Source organism: Lepus europaeus, chromosome 17 (assembly GCF_033115175.1).
Source record: "Lepus europaeus isolate LE1 chromosome 17, mLepTim1.pri, whole genome shotgun sequence".
NCBI classification, from domain to species: Eukaryota; Metazoa; Chordata; class Mammalia; order Lagomorpha; family Leporidae; genus Lepus; species Lepus europaeus.
The window spans coordinates 56308871-56333547 of NC_084843.1; the positions used below are offsets into that span (position 1 = coordinate 56308871).

Below are 24677 nucleotides of genomic sequence, written 5' to 3' on the forward strand. Positions count from 1 at the left end.
GGAGTCAACTAATAGTGTTGACAGAGCTCCATCGCAGTAACTCTACCATGCTTTCACAAGCAGAAGTTTTTAATCCCATTTTAGAGAATAGGGAATCAAAACATATTAAGCAAGTTACCCAGAGCCACATAGCTGGTGAGTGAGAGAAGGCGCACGATACACAGTAACTTCCTCTCCAAGATGAGGGACTGAGGCTACTCCATACTGTGTGCTGAATGGTAAAGCAGAGGATAAAGAGTGAATAGCACCTGCATTCTATGCTGTATCATCAACCTGTCAATCTGTAACAAACACTTGCCATCGTATGCTATCAGCTTCCAGGTAAATGTGTATTTATTGGTATATTAATATATTAGCATGGCATATGGCTAAATCACTGTGACTCAGGAGGAGAAAATCATTCCTTGGCCAGCCAATAAACTGTCAGAGTTCCTTATCCTCCCTACCACTTTAGTAGTCACATTTTAAAAGGATAGAAGGAAAGCAAAATTGTATTTAAAAGAATTAAATGCTATTAAAAATTTCATATAATGTATTTCAAATAGCCTAACACAGATAGAGCAATATCAACATAGAGAATTGAAACTGGAGGAATCAAAGGGACAAGTTTAGTGAGAACATCACTAAGGGGAAAAAACCTATTGCTTAATATTTAGTTACTCACTTGAGATACAGAGATCAATGTGGTAATCAGTAATAGACATGTGATTTCTTACATCTCATTAATCATTACCAGAATAAACTATGTAATTCAGAAATTCAGTTAAGCTTCACTGTAGAGAAAAGGAAAAATATAATGGAAATCATTTGTTTAGCACATTTATAGAAACTATTTCCACCAGGCATTAACGATAATGATCCAAGGAAATTTTCTAACAACTATATAGTATAGATTGATGGGTAAAAATATCATTTGAGTTTTTATTTTATTTTCCATATAGTTTTCTCATTCTTTAGTTAACTGAATACTCAGCTAAGCAATACATGTGTACATGTGTACACACTGTACAACAAAAACTTTTCACTAAAGTCCCAAGGAAACTGTTTTTCTATTTGTTTATTTTCATTTTATTTGAAAGGCAGAGAGAGGAAGAGAAAGAAAGTCAGATGGAAAGAGATCTTTTATCTGTTGGTTTATTTGCCACATGCCCAAACAGTCAGGGTTGGGTCAGGCTGAAGCCAAAAGTCCAGAGCTGAATCCAGGCGCCCCACATGGGTGGGAGGGTCCCAAGAACCTGAGTCATTGTCTGTTGCCTCCCAGGATGCATTAGCAAGAAGCTGAATTGGAAGGAGAATAGCCAGGACTAGAACCAGGTACCCTGATACGTCATGCAGCCATCCCAAACAGAGATTTAACCTCTGCACCAATGCCCATCTGAAAAACAATTTTAGTAAAAGGCCAAAGATTTATACAATCTGAAGAGAAACCGGAGTATTGGAAAACAATTTTAAATAGCACAACATCTACTTTGAAAACAAAGCTAATTCCTAAACATGAACCTTGATTTCCTTAAAATACATGGAATAAGCTGGGGGGATTAATAGATGTCATAAATCATTTACCTATGCAGTATTAAGAAGAACAAAAAGTCCTAATAGTTATTTTTTAAAAATGACAATGAAGTGATTTCCAATTTGATTAAATCTCAAAATCATTATCTCATTGGTACAATAATTAATAAACAAAAAATAAATGCATTATACATACCAGAACTAAATTAGATAAACCAGAAGATTCTTACAAAATTGCATAGGTCATTGATTGTCAAAAGTAATTTGTTTTGAAGGGCAAAATAAAAGTTTTAAAAAGGAAAGCCGTATCATTAATGATTGCTAATATTTTCTTCAGTGGTATGGATCAAAGTGGGAATTGTCTTAGTATTCTTCACTGAGACAAAACTTTATTTTAGTTAACCGTGAATAAACTCTGTGGGGAATCCATTTAATGACCTTTATGGAGATAGTATTGGATAGAAGGTACTGTGTTAAGTGGTCTGGTACAAAGATCAATAGTAGCTAAACATGTTCACTAGGGCTGCCATTGTCGAGTACCTCAGTCTGGGTGAGTTGAATGATAGAAATTTGTTTTCTCACGTTTCTGAAGTCTAAAGGTCTAAAATCAAAGTGTTGACAAAACTTGTTTTTTTCAGAGGCCTCTCTCTTTCGCGTGTAGATGACTGTGTCTTTACCATGTCTTCATATGATCTACATTCTGTGCATGTCTATTCCTAGTGAGACTGGATTAAGATGCATCCTAATAACACAATTATAACTGCACATTATGAAAAAGCTATGCATGGATTTCTAAAGAAATTCCATCAAAAGAAACATTTTAATTCAATTTTTCTGCAGTCTTTCTAAAGTACCCTTATATAGTCATATTCTAAGATACTGGGGGTTGATTGAGACTTCAAGCAATCTCAGGAGAACACAATTCAGAACATAGTAAAGCCTTGCAGGATTTTCAAAATGATAGGGAAGAACGTATGTGTATATATGGGGGGGGGGATGTTTGTGTGTGTGTGTGTGTGTGTATGGAGAATACACACACACCTATATTAGAAGCAGCAACTGATGAAAGTCACAGTACAAACTTGAAATCTTGAGGCAACATAGAAAAAGTTACATTTAAAGCAAGAAGTCATTTTCTAAGGAAAAGATTTTGCTAGGTTGAGATGAGAATGGCAACAGGATAAAAAAGAACTTGATTTGAGGAAGTGCTACATAAGGATGATTTTTATTTTAACTATAATCAAATACTTTGGCATGGCTTCTTATGCATTTAAGATAGTAAGATAGTAAAGCAGCAATATAAAGTCATATTTTCTTCAGTTTTCTATGTAAATATGTAATAGGCCAATAATAAGAAACAGAAAATAATACCTCACCATCTTCCAACATGTCATTTGCACTTGTGGATATGTTTCAAAAGAAACAGAATAGGGAGATATTTATTTTTTTAGATTTTTTAATTTATTTATTTGAGAGGCAGAACTACAACCAGAGAGAGAGAGAGAGAGAGAGAGAGACAGACAGAGAGAAAGGTTTTCCCTCTACTGGTCCACTCCTCAAATGGCCACAACAGCCAGAGATGGGCCCATCAGAAGCCTGGAGCCAGTTGCTTCTTCCAGGTTTCCCATGTGGGTACAGGGGCCTAAGTACTTGGGCCACCTTCCATTGCTTTCCCAGCCCATAGAAGAGGAGCAGCTGAGACACAAACTGGTGCGCATATAGGATGCCAGTGCCAGAGGTAGAGGCTTAGCCCACTATGCCACAGTGCTGGCCCCAATAATTTGAATTTTACCAATCATATACTAGAAGAAAACAAAGAAAGCATAGCTAATAAAAACCAATAGCAACTGGATCATACTTAAAGAAAATCTACTTATGAATAAGCTATGCCCATAGCAATTTGTTCTGAGGGCAGTTTCGAAATTTATGTGCCACAATAGTATTTTAAATTCTGTGCTGTTAAGAAAGCAACACTGAGTCTCAAATAAGTAGAACTATGATGTTTTATGTTATTACAAGCAAGTGTGATCATGTGGCTGTGCAGCATTCTTCTTGGTCCTATTTGATAAATAATAGTTCTGACAAAAGTTATATTTGGGGGCCCGGCACCATGGTGCACTAGGCTAATCCTCCGCCTGCGGCGCTGGCACCCCAGGTTCTAGTCCCAGTTAGGGTGCCGGATTCTGTCCTGGTTGCTCCTCTTCCAGTTCAGCTCTCTGCTGTGGCCCCGGAAGGCAGTGGAGGATGGCCCAAGTGCTTGGGCCCCTGCACCTGCATGGGAAGCCAGGAGAAGCACCTGGCTCCTGGCTTCAGATCTGCGCAGCTTTGGCCATTGTGGCCATTTGGGGAGTGAACCAACGGAAAGAAGATCTTTCTCTCTGTCTCTCTCTCTCACACTATCTGTAATTCTACCTCTCAAATAAATAAATAAAATATTTTTTAAAAACTATATTTGGATTGCTTTTACTTAAAAAAATACTAAGAAACTTACAAAAGTGTCCTCTATACGTTTTCAAAAGGGGAAATAGGCTGAAATTTGGTGAAATCATAACAAACATGTGCCTCTTTTTGACTTCTTACATATGTGTCACTAGTAGATAAACTGAACTTTCACTTACTATTCTTACTATTTAAGTCAGGACAAGTTACTGGTGCTCAGACATGGGATATTAAAACTGTTGCAAAAGTACAGTGTTTCCATAAATATTTTTCCAAAGATACGTTAAAATTCTCCTCTATTATCCTTTAAGTTTTTGTCATAAAATGTATGAAATATAGTTAAATCCCATATTTGTATCACTTGTTAGGGCCTAGTTTGCAGAAGAACTTAGTTCAGTGAATTACAAAGTCAAATTTAAAACATCAGATTTTATACTAGCAAATAAAGATCATGGCTAATAAACCTTTAGCACTGAGCACTGTAGGAAATAAGCTTCATCTTTTATATTTGTGAAAGGTATAGAGTGATCACTGTGTGCCTTTATAGAGTTAGGTGAAGTCTTGATTTAGAAAGAGTATTGTACCAATAAGAAAATCACGTTGCATATCCAGGCTAAATTTTTGCTCTCTGCCAAGAATAGTATTGCTATATGTACTCTGGTTTTGTTCTACAGCCTGTGTTGGGTGGCCCTGGAATGAAAACAGAGTAAATTTTGCCCTCCATCACTTTGGAGGTTACTCCTATAGGAACTAAATGAGTGTTTATTTAAGGAAAACCAATTTAATTAAACAAATGTTTCTTAGGCATCTGCAGCACACTAAAACTAAACACTGTATAAAGCACTGCAATAAAGTAAAATCTAAAGCTGCACAAATTCAAGGTTGTTAATTGGTTCTCTTTCTTCATTTTTTACTAATTTGGTATTTTTCATTTATCCCTCCCCTCCCCCCCACACACTCCTATTTAAATTTTCTTCCAGAGGTTGGTGATTGGCACAGTATTTAAGAAGCCACTTGGGATACGGCATCCTTTACTGGGGTGCCTGGTTCGAGTCCCAGCTTTTCCAGTTCTAATACAGCTTTGTGATACTGCACATCCTGGGAAGCAGCAGATAATGGCTCAAGTATTTGGGATCCGTGTCAGTCACGTTGGGAGATCAGGATCAAGTTCCTAGCTCCTTGCTGTTGGGGGCATTTGGAGAGTGAGCCGACACTTGGGCAATCTCCCCCTCTCCTTCTCCCTTTCAAATAAAATGAAAATAAGTAAAATAAAAACTGAACAAAATTTTTCAATTAATTCACTAATTTCTAGTGGGAGAAGAGTCTCATTTAACCACCTCAAACATACTTAATGTGAGCCTAAAGTATTTTTATTTTGCCATATCACAAGGCAAAATTACTCAGCTATATCTGCATGAGAAACCGAAGATTTTATAGATGAAGACACTTGAGTTTTTATTAATTATGTGATTCAAAATCTCAATCAGCAAGATATTAAAAACTAGGCTTTAACAAACATTTTTTTTCATCCTGATTCAGGAAAGTTATAGATGAAATAATTCATAATCATTCTCTCCATATTTTGACATTAAAAAACTAGGTATAAACTAACTTCATGGAAAAGCAATTTTTAATATGGGGACAACGGGCTGACTGGAGGATATATATATATATATTTTTTTTTTTTTTTGACAGGCAGACTGGACAGTGAGAGAGAGAGAGAGACAGAGAGAAAGGTCTTCCTTTGCCGTTGGTTCACCCTCCAATGGCCACCGTGGCTGGTGCACCGCGCTGATCCCATGGCAGGAGCCAGGTGCTTATCCTGGTCTCCCATGGGGTGCAGGGTCCAAGGACTTGGGCCATCCTCCACTGCACTCCCGGGCCACAGCAGAGAGCTGGCCTGGAAGAGGGGCAACCAGGACAGAATCCGGCACCCAGACCGGGACTAGAACCCGGTGTACCGGCGCCGCAGGTGGAGGATTAGCCTAGTGAGCCGCAGCGCTGGCCAATGTTACTTTTAAATATATCCTTCAGGCGGGCAGTGGAGGATGGCCCAAATACTTGGGCCCTGCACCTGCATGGGAGACCAGAAGCACCTGGCTGCTGGCTTCTGTCAGGTGCGTCAGCTGCAGCGGCCATTGGGGGGTGAACGAATGGTAAAGGAAGACCTTTCTCTCTGTCTCTCTCACTGTACACTCTGCCTGTCAAAATAAATAAATAAATAAATAAATAAAGTAACATCATTATTATTATGCTCTCAGAGAATCTGAACAGTTGAGGAATTCTCTGTGACTAGTTACAATAAACATAAGTATATTAGCTAAACTCATTCCAAGTGGAACATTAAATGAGAAAATATCCAGGGAATTCCTAAAGTTCTAAAAATAAATGGTCCCATGTACATTAATAGTTATATTACTTAGAGCCGGCACGGTGGCTTGCTTGATTCATCCTCCACCTGAGGCACCTGCATCCCTTATGGGTGCCGGATTCTGTTCTGGTTGTTCCTCTTCTAGGCCAGCTCTCTGCTATGGCCCGGGAAGGCAGTGGAGGATGGCCCAAGTCCTTGGGCCCTGCACCCCATGGGAGACCAGGAGGAAGCACCTGGCTCCTGGCTTCGGATCGGCGCAGCACCAGCTGTAGCGGCCATTAGGGAAGTGAACCAACAGAAGGAAGACCTTTCTCTCTGTCTCTCTCTCACTGTCTATAACTCTACCTGTCAAATAAAAAAAAAGTTATATTACTTAAGAAAAATTAATTTTAAAAATCCATGTACCAGAGGCAAGGATTTGGCCTTATGTTTCCAATGACTCTTTTTGTGTGTGTTTGTTTGACAGGCAGAGTTAGACAGTGAGAGAGAGAGGAGAGAGGAGAGAGAGAGGAGAGAGAGAGAGAGAGAGAGAGAGAGAGAAGTCTTCCTTTCCATTGGTTCACCCCCCCAAGTGGCCACTATGGCTGGTGTTTGGCGGCCGGCGCACTGTGCCGATTCGAATCCAGCAGCCAGGTGCTTCTCCTGGTCTCCCAAGCGGGTGCAGGGCCCAAGCACTTGGGCCATCCTCCACTGCCTTCTGGGCCACAGCAGAGAGCTGGACTGGAAGTGGAGCAACCGGGACAGAATCCAGCTCCCCAGCTGGGACTAGAACCCGATGTGGCGGCGCTGCAGGTAGCGGATTAGCCAGCCACGGTGCCCGGCCTCCAATGACTCTTAAGATGTGCGTATCCATATCAGAGTTCCTGGGTTCCTTACATACTTCTGGCTCCTGGCTCACAGTGTTAAAGTAACAAGTATTGGAAATTCTAAGACCCACTTGAGAGACCTTGATTGACTTCCTTGTCCACAGCTTTGGCCTCAGCCCAGTTCATGCCATCTCTAGCTTTTTGGGGAGTGAACCAAGAGATGCGAATTCATGCTCTCATGCTCTCTCTCCTTCTGTCTCTCAAATACATACAATTTTTAAAACCCATATACCAAAACAAAACACAAATGCATTTTATGCTTATGATAACCCTAAAATATTGATGCCATAAAATTTTAAATTTAAATAGTGACAGCATAAATATCATTCTTTAATAAAGTGCCCTTAATTAATATAGCCACCATATATTATTTTGCTATATATGATAGATGGAAGGTATATCAAAACATAATTGACAGAATTTTAAGTAAGTTTTCATTGTACCATAGTTTTTTTGTTTCAAACATGTAAATTCAGCGGTCAAAAACATTTTATAGAATTTTGAGTATTAGACTTGATGACCCAGTAGAAGAAAAAAGGATTAAGTCACAGGATTAAGTATCTGTGCTTCCATGAAATTTGTCATGTAGCTAGTGAAGAATATTTTATGCAATTTATTATAGAAACAAAAAGTACATAAATCACAATCAAAATGGTGAATGCAGATTTGTAAAAAGATATTAAATGTTCACATGGGAATGTAATGTTGCTATAATTTCTAAAATTATGTAGATGCATGAAAAGCACATATTTTTTATTCCTCCCATAACTATTTTTCCACATACAATATTAGATCTATAGTCAAAGAGCTAAATTTCATCTATTTCATGAAGCTCCCTGAAGTTAATTAAATCAAAAAGGTTAGAAGGAGTGTTGTGCCAGTAAGTCTGGATGTCACTGAAAATTTTAAAATCAATATATTACAATTAAGTGTTAGATTTTTGGTAATGTTAAGTATATCTTTTTTTAAGTGTAGAATTTTAATAATCACACTCTACAATTATCAAATGACAGTTACTGCATTTGCATTATGAAAGCTTGAAATCTCAAAGCAATTGATTTACTGAAAGCAAATCTAGGAGAAAAGAATAATTTCCCAAATTATCTATAAATAAATGTAAAATGTTAACTTATTCATAAATTCCTACTGATTATGTATTTTTAAATTGTTATGGGGAGCCACATTTAAAATTAATTATTATTATACATTTTTAATTACTGTGGAGATGAATAGAACAATATCATAGTGAATGTGGACCATATATTTTTCACTTTATCTGAATTGTCAAGTCCACAGAATGAACTACTACATGCCAAAATATATGAAAAGGTGATCATAAACTCAAGTAACAATAAAAATGTGTTAGATTTTAGACTGGATGTCACACAGTCATTTTGCTGATAGAAAGATACCCTTGGTGACTTTCCCAACAGAACCTATTTTACCACGATGTAATTGTCAGTTGAGGGTATGTTTCCCCCATTAGACTATAGATCCTTTGTGAATAAGTCTACTGTGCTTTATCCACATTGCATCTCTACAGTGAATAGGAATTTCTCATCAAATATTTGTTGACTGACACAATGAATGATTAACTTGTCAATGCCAAAGAGTGCATTGAGTGCACAGAATGTTATCATGTTCCTGTGACAAACTTTCAGTTTTATCTTCGAGTTTTTATATGCCCAATGTAAGAATATTCTATTGCCCGAGGAGAATTCTGATTATTTTTGATGACCTATAGCCCCTAATCCAACAGAAAGAAAATGTCTATCATGCACATTTGCTTATCAGGAAGCAAAGACTTTCATCAAAATCCTTAGTGAAGGAAAAACTGTAAAATCCTGGACAGGATTACTGATGGAACTTCAATTATACATGTAATAACAAGTGTGTGAAAAGCTAAGTTTAGTAAAGCTTCATGGTAAGATCATATTGTTTTTCTATCACTCTAATTTTTTATGGATGCATGAAATATTGCAGACTAAAACATTTAGAAAATTATAGCCCTCCTCTACCCACTCACAAAACAAGGGTAAAAAACAGCATAAAATTTTACAGATTACTATTCCATGAGGATCTGACTCTGGATGATAATAGTTAACATATTTTTAACCTTCACAATGCATTTTCTTAAACTGTATAGCAAGATTCTTGGCCATGTATATAAATTCTGGGGGAATAGATTTCTTGGGTCAGTTTCAGTTGCCAACATGTGTTGACTTGAGGCAATCTCCTTGTTCCACTAGGCACATAGGCATCCCTGCCATCTGCCTTTGAACTTGATGTTTACTTCTCCTGGTTACTATAATTTTGTATTAGACATGTTTAAGCAGAGACAATAATATGATAAAGGATATGATATAATCCAATCTAACAACATAGCTACTTCGCATTACATTTTGTTCTGAAATGATTTTTAAAGAATAAAACATTACAGATAAAACTGAAGTCCCAGATGTACTCTTCTTAGTGTCACCCAACTTGCTCCCTAGCCAGAGCTCAGTCTTATGTAGTTAGAGGGAATGGTCCAGAGCTATCCCTCCCGTGTAGCTAGAGGGCATGGCATTTATGTCACCCTGCTGTCCTTATTGCTCTGAAACTTGTTCATCCATTCTACATTACCTCTAAAAATCTCTCCATCCTTTAAATATATGAAACAAATTTGTCTTATTACTATGTTTGCTACTATTGATCATTGTATTAATGGAAACAAGTCCATAAAGGACATATTTGTACAAATTTGTAAGAATATGTACACAGGATTTTTAAATCTAATTAGGAGATTTGTGGCAAAAAAAAAAAAAAAAAAAAAAAAAAAAAAAACCACAACCAGGTACTACATATTGCGATTCTGCTCTAAACAGGGAAAACCAAGAAAACAATGTCTATTCTTAGAAACAGTACATGAAAGTACTTCTTAAATATATGTTTTCTAATAATTGGAATTATCAGATTTTTTTATTTTGGTGCCTGATAATTACTTACCACAATTATCAACATAATTCTTCACTTATTTTGGTATTGCATACCACTGGTGTAGGTATAACAAGGGGCTCCTTAAAGAGATTTGCCATTCCCACACTTTGTTTTAACAAATGCTTGCTAATAATGGTGGTAAGAATGGTTACCTTTTGCTCATTTGGTATGCCTTAGGCACTTTACAAAGCATTTAAAGTAAATCATTTTACTCAATTTTTCCAAATTTATTGGAATTCAAGCTCTAAGAGGGTGGAAACTTTTGTCTATTTTATTGACTGTTCTATCTCTAGGACTTAAAATAGACACCTACTTAATGCTTACCAAACAGTCCTTAAACACAAGCAAATGCATTCATGGATGAATAAATGATACAAATACTAACACTTTTAAGAAATAGAATTTGAGAGCAGAAAGTTAATTTATTTCTCAAAAATTACAGATCTTATAAAAAAATTGGAAGGATTTTCAGTTCTAAGCATACCTCACTTCCTAGAGACTTTTGTCTTTTTTGTGTTCCTTGTAAGTCTTTAGAATATCTATAAAAGTTATTTCAATTTTAATTTTATAATGATGGTAAGATTATAATTTTTATTTCTTTTTAATCATTAATTTCTTTTTTTGACAAGTTATATATATTTGTTATGCAACATGTTTTAAAATAGGTATACACCCATAGTGGAGGGGCTAAATCAAGCTAACTCATATATATATATATATATATATATATATATATCACTTTACCTATTTATCTTTTTTGTGTGTGTGTGGAAAAAACACTTAAAGAGGCCAGCACTCCAAAGTAGCAGGTAAAGTTGCCACTTCAATGCTGGCATTCCATTATTAGCACCAGTTCATGTCACAGCTGCTCTACTTCCAATCCAGGTCCCTGCTATTATCCCGAGAAAAGCAGCAACAGAGGGTCCAAGTGTCTGGGCTCCTGCCACCCATGTGAACCAGTGATAGCATCTTTCTGTGTCTGTCCCTGTCTCTCAACCATTTTAAATAAATAAATTTTAAAGAAGAATCTCTTTTCTCAGCAATTTTGTAGTATACAATACATTGATACTATCTACAATCACGACATTGTTTAACAGATCTCTTTTTAAGTATTATGGAAACAAATTATTCAAAAGATTTATTTATCCATTTACTTGTAAGGCAGAGTGATAGAGAGAGGGAGAGACAGAGGAAGAGACAGAAATTATTCTCTTTCCACTGGTTCATTCTTCAAATGCCCACAACAGTCAGAATCCAGCCAGGCCAAAGCCAAGAGTCAAAAACTCCATCTGGATCTCTCACAAGGGTGGCAAGTGCCGAAGTACTGAGCCATCATCTTCTACTCCCTGCATGCATTTGCAGGAAGGTGGATGTGAAGTACAGAGTAGCCAGTACTTGAACAGGCACTCCAATGGGAATGCCAGCTTTGCAAACAGTTTAACCTATTCACAACAACGCTGGGCTCTAGACCTCTTGAACTTACTCCTCCTTTCAAAGTACGATTTTGTATCCTTTTTATTTATTTATTTATTTATTTTTATTTTTGACAGGCAGAGTGGACAGTGAGAGAGAGAGACAGAGAGAAAGGTCTTCCTTTGCCATTGGTTCACCCTCTAATGGCCGACGCGGTAGCGCGCTGCAGACGGCGCACCGCGCTGATCCGATGGCAGGAGCCAGGTGCTTCTCCTGGTCTCCCATGGGGTGCAGGGCCCAAGCACTTGGGCCATCCTCCACTGCACTCCCTGGCCACAGCAGAGAGCTGGCCTGGAAGAGGGGCAACCGGGACAGGATCGGTGCCCCGACCGGGACTAGAACCCGGTGTGCCGGCGCCGCAAGGCGGAGGATTAGCCTGTTGAGCCACGGCGCCGGCCCAATTTTGTATCCTTTTACAACACCTCCCAGCCCCTCCAGCCACCCAGTTCCTGGTAATCACTTCTCACTGCTTCTATGAGTTCAACTTTTTAGGACAATCGAAGTCTCACATGCATTTTTAAAATGTATCTAAATTGTTGACACCCCTGGCTCTGGAACCAAAATGTAAGCACAGGTTTATTAAAGTTTCCTGCACAATTTCCAAGTCCCTAAGTCCTTGTAAGATCAGATGTACCATCTTGTTTTCAGATATTGTATCTACATCCACATGAGTTGCCATCATGCTAATGCTTTCCGGGTACAAAAGAGGATCTTTAAGAGAGTATGTAGGTTAGCACGATCTTGCTCTCACCTGCCTAAAATCCTTTCAGCTGCAGGTGAATGTTTTGGACTCTCACAACATCAGGAGTATGTCTTAGACTCATTGGTGAGTTTTGTTTGTCAAGGAGATACTTTCCTTTTAATCCTTCATCAAATCTATATTCACTACATTAAGAACTGTTAGTCATCCAAATGGCATCATTTAAAAATATATGCTTAGGCCGGCGCCACAGCTCACTAGGCTAATCCTCCGCCTGCGGCGCCGGCACCCTGGGTTCTAGTCCCAGTTGGGGCGATGAACCAACGGAAGGAAGACCTTTCTCTCTCTCTAACTCTGCCTGTAAAAAAAAAAAAAAGTATATGCTTAAAGTTGAGGCACTGCCCCAAAATAACTAAATACAAATGAAATTATGGGACTCATTTGACACTCCAGTTTTTTGTTGAAAGTCTTTTTCAATTTATCTGGCTATTCCAAATAGTATGGTTTATTGATTATGTCTGTGCATTCACTAACACTATTTAAACAAATACTTTCTGAAATGTATATTCTATCATTCAGAGCCTTGTAAATACAAATATCTGATGTACCTGAAGATATTGGGAATTATTAATTATATTGTATAAAAGGCTAAAATGCAAACTCTTTTTCCTATTTATCAGTAAGATTATTAATGGTTACTCTTGCTCTACCAACATCATAGTAAAAATTTTCAAACCTGACTGATTTTGACAGTCACAAAAGAACTTTCACTTATAACTTTTCTCAAGATCTAATATACATTTTTTAAATAATAGTCCTGCAGTATACCTATTGTTCATTCAAATGAGAGTGTCATGAATGGACTTGCCTGTTAGTACATGGAATGATGTGTGATAAATTCCAGTTCTCATGCCCAAACTATTCTTCAGGCATGTAAGTACAGGCAGTAATTCAAAATGTAATTACCAAAGCAGCATTAATGGATGACTTTGGGGGAGTCTATTCAATCATTTTTGAATACACGCTTTCTCCCCGTCTTCCACCATGACTTATGCAAAACTGTGTACAATTTCTCTTCAGTCTTCACAGTGATCACTAAGCCATATACCATCCTATGAAAATGAAATCACAGAGGATCCAGAGATAAAAACTTTCAACTACAGAAAGACTATTTCTTGATTTCAGCCAATGACATAGAAGATCCTTACCACAAGTAGTCGCTGGACTATCCTGATAAGAAAGATGTGTTTTCTTGGAAAATGGGAACCTATGTTATACAGCCAAAGATCCACTAATCAAGCTGGCTCTCAACTTTCTGTTTTTGATCTCAGATCTGTCAGTCATATGCTTTATTTTTTTGGAAATAGGGCAGAGAAAATGAGACATCTGTTTTACATTGGATTTATTTCACTTTCACTTCTAAAAGCCATTAAAACATTATTTAGCACTACATCACATACTACCACAAAATATGAATTTTGGCATGGAGTAATCATTCTCAAAATTGATATAGTCTATGATGTTGCTATTTGAAATTTTAGATGGGATGGCTTACCTTTGCCTACAAACATTCAGGGATCTCTAGAATGTCACATATTGACTTTTTTGTGACCAACCAATCCAGATGCAACCTATGCTGCTGTTATACTGGCCAACATGCTGTCCCTCAAACCTACCACACACTTTCCTATATTTCTGTCTCTTTATGACCTACTTTTCTAGTCTATCTAAGATTCAACTCACTAAATCAGTTTAACAACTGTCTTTTTAAAATTCTTCTCTCAATACTCTGACACTCCAACACCATTAGCTGCAAATAGTTTGTTTATATGAGTATTATATTCCTTTTGGAATCAATTTATATATAGTAGTGAATTCTCTGAAATAAAATTTTGTGAATTTTTCCTTCTTACATTCTCTTACATTTCCCCAGAACATTGCCTTACATATAGTAGACATGCAATCATTTTATCAACACTCATTTTGCAGGACATGATTTAATCAAAATTAAAACAATATATTTGTATGAAAATACTAAAATATTTGATATCTCTAATCAATTAAAACAAACTAGGTACATATTGAAGAATACATCATATGTACGATATAATGGGGAACTAGTTATAATTATACTAAGTAAATCATTTTTACATGGGCAATATTTTATACCAACTCTTATTTCATAAATATCACATTGAGATTGAATAGTGTCTATTTTGTATGAGTCATTTTAACATTTTGATCTTGCTAACATTATATGTTTATTTGGCATTGCCTTATAAAATGAAATTGGAAATTTATTTTTTTTTATTTTCTATGGACAGATGATTTAGATTACAACTTTACAGAAGTCAATGATCATGCCAACCACAATATCACAAAGAAAGAAGTCTTTGGTAGTGCATTTTTGATGTCAGTATCAGAGTAATCTTTGTGTCAAGGTCACATAACATAGTAATGGATACTGTTGAAGATTATTTTTCATAACTTGAAGATTTTTTAAAATGATTTTTCCAAGGCTGAGCATATTTAATGAAAACATGATACAAACCCTGACATAAATCATGAAAAACAAAAGTCGAACCAGAATTTAAGAGGAGAATAAATATTGTTATCCATTTCACAAATATTTGCTAAAAGACTTCCAGCAAAACTATGGAAGCAGAAGGTTCAATTAGGAAAATTTTTTGGCAACACAGGTGACAGATGGTGGCCCAAGTTGGAGTGGAAACAGGGATATAGGAAATTGGACATATTTAGAATTCAGTATGTGGAATAAAGGATATCTTCAACCACTCTTCAATACTATACAACACTGATAGTATGGCGTTATCTTTAAAATAAGAATGCTTTTGGCAGTAAGGTAACAGCAGTGATAATTTTAATAAGTGTTGAATCTCTGTCTCAGAACATGCTAAACCAAAATGAGTGTCTCTCCATTCCTCACGTGATGCCCTTTTATCCAAAAATCCCCATTGTCACAGCTCTCCTGCAAGGTATCTCTTCTATTTTCACTTATTTTTCAGTCTCTAATACCTTTCACACTTTGACAGTTAAAATTATGCAAGGAGTATTTGGTGAAAAAAATGAAAGATTTTATCTTCACAAACCCTCATATTTAACCAATTCTTGGTGATTCTTGAATAGTTCTCACAATTCAAACCCTTCCTCCATTGTATCAAAGTTGACTCACTGTGAGTCAATTTAAATAATAGTTCAAAATGCTTATGCATATATTAATGTGTTTACTCTTTCTACTTCGTATCTTAAATTCAAATCTTAAATAATTTTTTATATCCCCACAGGGATAATTAATACTGGATATTTCAGGCACCATGACAGACTAGAAAATAGAATTTCTCAAACCTCAAAATTTAGGCATATCCTCTGTTTATAAATATGACAAGCTCTGATGTGGTCAAAGCATTTTCACAAAAGTCACTTTGTGACAGATTTTTATCATTTGCAATTCCAGAGAATTACAAAAGACATAGTGAACGGTGTGGGGATAAGCCCTATGGTCAGTGATGGGGCACACGCATTTGGTAGAATTTTTCAGAGCTGGCATTATGGTATAGCAGCTACAGCTGCCTCTTCAGACACCTGCATCCCCTTTGGGCTCCAGTTCCTGCCCAGCTGCTCCACTTTCTTGCTCATGGCCTGTGAAAAGCTGTGTAAACTAAGTGTTTAGTCCCCTGACACCCAGATGGGAGGAGACCTGAATGAAGCTCCTGGATTTGGCCTAGCATAGCCCTGGTCTTTGTGATCATCTGGAGTGTGAACCAGCAGATGAAAGATTCTCTCTCTCTCTCTCTCTCTTGCTCTTTCTCTCCCTCTCGCTCTCTTTTTCTCTCCCCTCTGTCTCCCTCTCTTTTTGTAACTCTAATTTTAAAAAAATAAATAAACGTTTTTTTTTAAAAAAGAATTTTTCTAGCTACTTTCAATAAGCCACTGATGTGATTCCATAAGTAACATTAAACTAAAAAAGCCTCTTGGACAACTGAAGTTCAAAGACTTAGCTTGCCATATTTTTTTTTCCTGGAAATGAGTTTCTGATTAGATGTTTAATTTTGTGTGTGTGGAAAATTTTATGATGAGTGATAAATAGGCGATGTGGCCATACTTACAATTTTTAAGAACGGATTGACTGTACTTATATTTGGAGTTCTCTGTGCATAACAGAAAACAAATTAATCTAAATATTACTTCTGAAAATAGGTATTCGATTTCTATGTCATGAGAAGTTTGTTGAGGATCCAAACATAAAATTTACAAGTCAGAAAAAATAGTCCTATCCTTAGAACTGCAGCAGATAAATAGAAGGCATTTGGTATTACAGATACCTGTATGTCAAGAATTTCAAGTTAATATTACACATCTAATCATTTTGGAATGATAAGCAAACCTTGTGATACATGTGATTTCTACTCATGCTAGTAGACTATAAAATAATTATTTAAAAGCTAATTTTCCTTTCCTACTGATTTCAGATTTTAATTTTGATTTATATTTTAATGTGGAGAGTTATTTCTGTTAGAATCCACAAATTTTTACAACTGAATCAGGAGAGAATGGAAACCTTTTCAGGACCCTAATTTTTTATTCCTATTAAAAATTGAAAAACTCATTATGATTATTGACTACTGGGGAAAAAGTCCAAGCCAAAGTGTAATGCTTAAAGAAACATTAAAACATAGTTTTTCCTAGGTAATTCACAGTTCAGAAACCATCTGAACTCACTTGTCACTTGATAAACTTGAAAATAGAAGAAGCAGCAAAAGGCTGTGAATACAAACACATCACTCTGAAAGATCATTCTAAAAGAGGACCAGGTAAGTCACCCACTGCTGAACACACCTGTACCTTTTTCTAAGAAAATTTTTACCACATGCAACCTGTCAGATTGTGACAGCCCGCATCACGGCTGTTTGAACTATGATTAGTCATCTGAAAAAAGGCAACCTTCTATCAGGTAGCCTGTGATCTTGCAGCTAGGACTTGTTGCCTACCAATAAATAAATAAAGTATGCAGCCAGACAGATTCTTTCTCATTTATTTGTCTGGAAAAACTGAGCAATGTCATCATCTGTGAGAACTGATATTGAAAAGTTATGATGTTCTAAGAAGAATCCTTGGAGCCCATGCAAGAATAGCAACGGTTTAAGTTTATAAAGCCCTAGTAATTTGAGAGAACGGTGGATGCCACTCAGTGTTTTGGTAAATATGTTCTGTTGTCTGTTCAACAGTTATTTCAATTTCTTTTTGCCAACAAACCTCTGATTTTGTTTGTGAAGTAGGTGACTGGTCATACATACTGACTAATCTAAATCCAGGAATCTGCTAGAACCTGTTTACATCAGCACATGGGAATGGATTTATGTATTTCTTACCAACACAGAGTATAGTGATAGTGGGATCACTTTGAATGCCTGAAACTTGCCAAGGTGGAATTATTTATGCCATAGAAATCAGTAAGTGTGACCAAATAGGATTGCTACCCCCAGACCCCAGTCATTTGTTCATCATTTATAACATATCATTAAAATCGAATTACCTTTTACCAATGTGACAAAGTTAGAGACCTAGTCCTGACGAATGACTAGGACAAGAAACTCAAATGAGCATCATTTGGGAAACTTTTTGTTCTTGACAGACACATTAACTTTTAAAGCCACTTTGTCTTCCTATTTTCAGAGGTATTAAGATGCAACCCTAAAGGAAGAGCAACCCAATCCAATAATGCCTACATATATCATTAATAACCTTGAACTACTACCAAGGAAACCAAAACACAGACAAGCAGAAACCCATCCTGGGTAGGGGAAATAACAGGATGCATAGCCAACATAATTTAGAGAATTTTGAAAAATAGTGAATTATACTAGCTATCACTTCACTTTTATCATACCTTCAGGTCAACAATTCTAGACAGTATTACTGAAAAGACATCCCACCTCACGTAGCTGGGCTGTCCTCTGGTATGCTAAGGCTAGTAAGCCTAGAACCAATTAAATCAAACATCGTTATGTAAAATAAAATATTTTGATATTTAGTAACCTTTATACAAGTCTTCTGTTAATTTCCGGTCATAACATTTTGAACTGCTAATTTAGTCTATAAAAAGAGTAGATCTTAAAGTTTAACAGGTCAGATTGATAGAGCACAAAAAACATGTACTCCTTCTCTGAGGGCCCACAGGCTGCCTGGATGCCGGGCCTCAGCTCTAATCAAGCTTGGCTTGACCAATTATGATTTGCCTTGTGTGTCCAAAGGATTCTGCCATGTGCGGTCAGTATTATTATCATAAACTGCCTTTACATTAATTAGTGTGAATACGCACTGAGCTTCTTAACCAAAGAACCAACTAAAAACAAAACCCAGCATTTAACAATTAAATTACCAAAGATTGCTTCAAAATAACATTTGATTAAATTTACCTTGTGTAGTCTATACTAAGGAGATAGCAAGTAGACTAAAATATGCTAAACATAGCATTGTTTTTAATAATTACAATTATAAATTATCTAAATACTAATAGCAGATAAATGAATTTTTGAAGGACATAAAATGATGCAGAAATATGTAGTCAAACATGTCTTAAAAATCAAATAATTTATATACACATATCCATATACACACACATGCATTATGGCATGACATTGTGTTTGGACATATAAATTATATGTAGAAAAGTACTATATGGCAAAAATCTTATCAGTGATTACACAAAGTTATTAATCTTTTACCTACATTTTCCATATATTTTCAAAGTTTTAAACTATTTAAAATTTAAATAACTTTAAATTGATTAGCGCATACTTCATTTTCATTAATTTATCATAAAAATATGAGGATACTTAAAAATTCATGGAAAATACATTTGGTAAAAACTATATATAAATTTTGTATTATTTTTACACTAATATATGCATCACTTAATTCAATATTTCCAAAAATGTTTTAAAGTTCTTTTATATATCACATTTCTGGAACTATTGTTCAGGATCACTGTAAACTTATATGATAGTAATTGAATTCAATAATTTAGACTGACATACATGAGGAAACTTTATAAAAAGATGTTAGAAATTCATGAGAATTTGCATTTTATATAAAAAGACTACTATCACATTCCAAGAAAATCCTTTCCTCATAGAAAATGGAAGACAAATGTATTATTTATTTTAAGGAGAGGCTTGCTTCTAAGACAATAAAAAAGACTACAAAATATTTAGCTCTTTCTTGTTACAATATAATCAAAATCTCAGTAATGCTTCTAAGGATTTGGATTTATTAGAGTATTTTCACCATCTTGTGAGATGGCATTCTAATCTATGATGAGAGAATCATCCCAGCTTCTTATAGAATCTCAAGCCTGTCTGTTACTGAACTATCTTGATATTTAGAGTTGTGTCTTTGGTTCTTCAGTTAGCACTATTAAATATACATTGTATAGATGAATTACCACGTTGCAGCCCCAATCAATGAAATATTTTCCCATTTATATATTGTTTCTTTCCTGGTGTAAATTTGTTTGAAAATGTAGTACAGAGAAATCAAGGCTTAAAAATGTACTAGAGGGAGAAAATGCTGATTTATTGGAAAATATAAAACAAATCTTAAAATTAACAGCTTTTTTTTCCTATTATGCTCTTCCTATGGATAGAATTTTCTTTTGAAGACAACATAAACTGTTGGACTGTAAGATTACATGGCAGGAAGATCATGATCCCAGAATAGAAGACTGATGTCATATCTCTTGCTACTATATAATAACAATTGTTTCTTGAAAGCCCATCAGCAAAAGGTTCCTTACATTGTATAAAACTGATAATATTGAGTATAATCCAATTTCAAAAACATGGCAAGAGCAAATATATAAAAGATAGAAAACATACCAGATACAGCCAGGAAGTCATCAATGCTTGTAATGTCATCTACAGCTTCAGTGAGGACATGTATATGATTCTCCCATGTGCGCTTGTACATTTCCATGGTGTTTTTCACTACTTGACTTTTGGGTCTTGAAGCCAAAGCAAGTGCAGCATTAATAATCTGTAAAGATGGACAATGTTTGCAAGATGATTTCCTTGGGAATTCTAATCATTGTGCAGATTAGCAGGTATTATCTTTTCAAAGGTTAGCTACATATATTATTTGCTATAGGAAAATGGTAAAACTCCATATATAACTTCCTCTTTGCTTTTGGTAATAATTCAGTTTTATTTGGGCAATTATTTAATTAATTTTAAAACTTTATCATCACTGCATTAAGAATGCAAGAAACAAAATTATTGATGTCTGCCTTTAAAGAGTTTATAAATTACTCAATGGGAGTGATAACATATACTTATACCTTAACACAGAATACAAGAAATGCTGCAAGTAGCCAACCTTGTAGAATTTTATCAATAAACATTCTATTCATATATTCATTCATTATTTATTACTTCCATTTTCTTCTTGAGACACAGAGTGAACAGAGATAGAGACAGACAGAACGCTTTCATCCACTGGTTCAGTTCTCAAATGACTGCAACAACCAACACTGGGCCAATTCAAAGCAGGAAGTGGGGAACTCAATGAGGTTTTCCCACAAGGGTGGCAGGGATCCAAACTCTTGAGCCACCACCTTGTTGCCCCTCACAGTGTGCATTAGCAGGAAACTGCAATGTGGAGCAGAGCCCAGAGAAGAAGCCAGGCATTTCAATACAGAATGCAAATGACCCAAGTGGCAGCTTAACTCTTCTACCAAATGCCTGCCCATTCAATATTTCAATACATACTGAATGTCTTTTATGTATCAAGAAAAGCTGTAAGTTTCAGAAATACAACAATGAAGAAGACACAAGCAGAAATGACCTCCTTCAAGGAATTTAAATTGCAGTCGGAATGGCAGGCAATTAGCAAGTAAAATACATTGTCTGTAAGATGATTATAATGACTATGAAGAACAGAGAACAGAACAGAGAAGGGGATTAAAAAGTGAGTTCTGGGAGGGTTGGAACTTAATTTTTAGGAAGACTTCCCACTGAAAGAAATTTTAAATAAAATCATTAGTGTGAATGTATTTGGGGCTACAGAGTGAGAGGATTCTAGAGAGGATAAATGGAAAACTGTGAAAATGGTAAGCAATCTCATTTAGAGCTTAGGTATGCAAAAGGACCAGCAGGACTCCTTCACTGCCTGGTCAGGACCGCAGCCTTATTTGGAAGACACCAGAGAGTCCCCTTGACTTTTGTACAACTGGCTCAGAACTATACTTCAGAAAAGTTAATTTCTTAAACATGGCAGGCTACCACAAGAGGTTATAGAAATGAACAACAGCCTGAACTGCTCCGGTAGCGGTAATGAAAAGGACCTCAGAACTTTCCACTAATTAGAAGAGGATGTGGATAAGCTGAAGATCATTGCCAAAAATACCATGCAGCCATTAACAAAACTATGGAAAACAGCATTTAAGGACACAAACATACTCATACCAGCCAATAGTGGTTTGTTTCAAAGAGAGCCATTTGTACATCTAAAATGCATAGAAAATGCTAGAAATAAAAATTAATGGAATATATGCAACCACTAGTGTCTTCTCAGGGTGGTAGAATTTCTAGTGTCTTTTCTTCTGTTTTGCATATGTGTGTGTCTTTTAGGTATTTTTTGGAGAATATGTTTTGGTTGTATGCTCAGAATAAATTGTGTGTTTTTTTTTTCAAAGAAGAAACTTGTTCTGTAAGTAAAGGAAATCATTACAGTATTACTTTATTTTTGTAAAGATTTTGTATTTGAAGGGCAGAGTTACAAAGGGTGAAACAGAGAGAGAAATCTTCCATTTGCTGGTTCACTCCAAAAAGTCTACAATGAGTAGGGCCATTCCAGGCTTAAGCCAACAGCCCAGAATGCCATCAGGGTGTCCCATGAGGGTGGCAGGGGCCTAGGCACTCAATTAATTTTCTGTTGTTTTCCTAGGTATACTAACATGGCACTAGATTGGAAGTGGAGCAGTAGCTCAACCTGCTGTACCAAAATACTGATCCCTACAAGTATTATTTTTAAAAGGACAAGTCATAAATTTAAACATTCAGTGTTGTAGAGGAAGACGTGTTCATGTGTTATTTGGAGGTTAATACTGATGGTGGTATACAGGTCACCATACCTACTGCAGAGGCTGACTTTTTAAAAACTATATTTTCATTTCATTTGAAAGGCAGAAAGAGAGAGAGCAAAAGAGAGAGAGAGAGAGAGAGAGAGAGAGAGAGAGAGGTTTCATCCATTGGTTCGCTCCCCAAATGCCCGCAACAGCCAGGGCTGGGCCAAATAGAAGCCAGAAGCCTATAACTCTATCACGGTCTTCCAAATGGGTGGCAAGGACTCAAGTACTTGTACCATTATATGCTGCTTCCCAAGGTTTGCATTAGCAAGAAGCTGGATTGCAAGGGGATGAGCTGGAACTCAGCCAGGCACTGCTATGGATGCAGACATTCCAAGTCAGGGCTTAACTACTGTGCCAAATGTCTATCCCCAGAGGTTGACTTTAAAGTGATTTTTGGCTCTGCATACAAATTACCAAATTTGCAGAGATGAAGAAATGAAGTTCATAAAAACTAGTTATAGGGGCCCGGCGCTGTGGCGCAGCAGGTTAATGCCCTGGCCTGAAGTGCCAGCATCCCATATGGGCACCGGTTCTAGTCCCAGCTGCTCCTCTTCCAGTCCAGCTCTCTGCTGCAGCCTGGGATAGCAGTAAAAGATGGACCAAGTCCTTGAGCCTCTGCACCTGCATGGGAGACCTGGAGGAAGCTCCTGGCTTTGGATAGTCGCAGCTCTGGCCGTTGTGGTCATCTGGGGAGTGAATCAGTGGATGGAAGAACTCTGTCTCTGTCTTTACCTCTCTCTGTGACTCTGTCTTTCAAATAAATAAAATAAATATTTTTAAAAAAAACAACTAGTTATACATTTGTTCAGGCGCTGAAGTGTTACTATGTAGCAATAATGCATCAGGTGATATACCAGACACTAGTGACATAACCATGAGAAACATGCCATCCCAGTTTCTGTCTTAAAGCATTCCAAAATATAATAGGAGAATCAACTGAAACCCAGGCTTATGCAACAAATCAGTTGCTCTCAGACTTTTGCCTCTTTCAGAGTGACCTGGAAGGATAGTTAAAACAGATTCCTGAGCCACACACTAGAGTTTTGGATTCAGTTGATTTGGGATAGGGCCTGAAATCTTGCATTTCTGAGATATGCCCAGGGATACTGATGAACCATTGTAATGTACTATAAGTGCTAAAAAGTTGGTGGGCTATCATAAAGGTAAGTACAGGGTGCCTTAGAACACATTGGAGAAGTACTCAGTTTCATAAGAGGAGATATCCCAAAGGACTGACATCTGAAAAATAAGCAGAATTAGCAGATCAAAAATGATGGCACCCTTTTATGGAAAGACAATAACATGTGCAAAGCTGCAGCAGTGATATAGGGTCTAATCTCACCTCCTAGGGGATACTCAGCAGAGAGGAGATAGTAAAATACTCAAGAAAATAAAAAAAAAAAATCAATGGAATAGTATAGGAAAGAACACTTCCTTGCAAAGGACCAACATACAGGAAAAAGTAAAGATCAAATGGTGGTCATCAAGATGAGAGATGAAATCAGCAGAAAAGGTATAAAACTAACATGTTAGAATCAAAAGAGGAAGATTTAATTTTTTTTTTTAAAAAGGCAATTGCTACAGGAGAGCCAAAAGCAATGAGCAATAGAAAAATTCCTTTGAATTTGAAAAAACAGGAGTCTCTGATACAGCAGGATGCTGGACATAGGATTCAGATTTCTCCAAAATATAATGACAATGAAAAAAAAATAAGCTTTTTGAACTCAGTAACTTAAAAGTTGCATCTTAGGTTAAGTTTCAACAAATTTTTTAGAGGTAGAAGAGGGAAGACATAAGTTGAAGATTTTTTTTTATGAAAAAGAAACACATTAAATTCTAAGGCACTGTACACTAACTTCAGAAATAACTACTGTGAGTATTATTTGACTTCAGTTTGAGTTTTATTAACCTATTAACTTACAATGTACCATTATGTACACTGCAAAGGCTCTGGTTTCTGGTGTTCCATTGTTTCTGCAATTGGACAACTGTGTTCCCATGTAGTTGCTTTGAAATTATGCCTTCACAGCAAGGTATAGTTCTACAGTCCTGGTGCAGAACATTCAGTGAGGAAATGGAGTCTTTAATATAACCCAGGCTCTATTTTATAAGAATATCTTCAGTTCTGCTGCATTTTGAATTTATCTGATTCAACACTGCACACTATGAGAAAGGTTTATCCTACTTGAC

The 24677-nt window shown here is 36.4% G+C and overlaps 1 protein-coding gene across 1 annotated transcript in view; it reads right to left on the bottom strand.

Moving 5' to 3' along the window:
• CTNNA3 (catenin alpha 3) overlaps positions 1-24677 on the bottom strand; it is a 1620267-nt gene that overhangs the window by 518852 nt on the left and 1076738 nt on the right. Inside the window, exon 10 of the mRNA XM_062214092.1 lies at positions 20239-20395. Within this exon, the coding sequence (XP_062070076.1) occupies positions 20239-20395 (157 nt within the window). The remainder of the gene's footprint in view (positions 1-20238; positions 20396-24677) is intronic.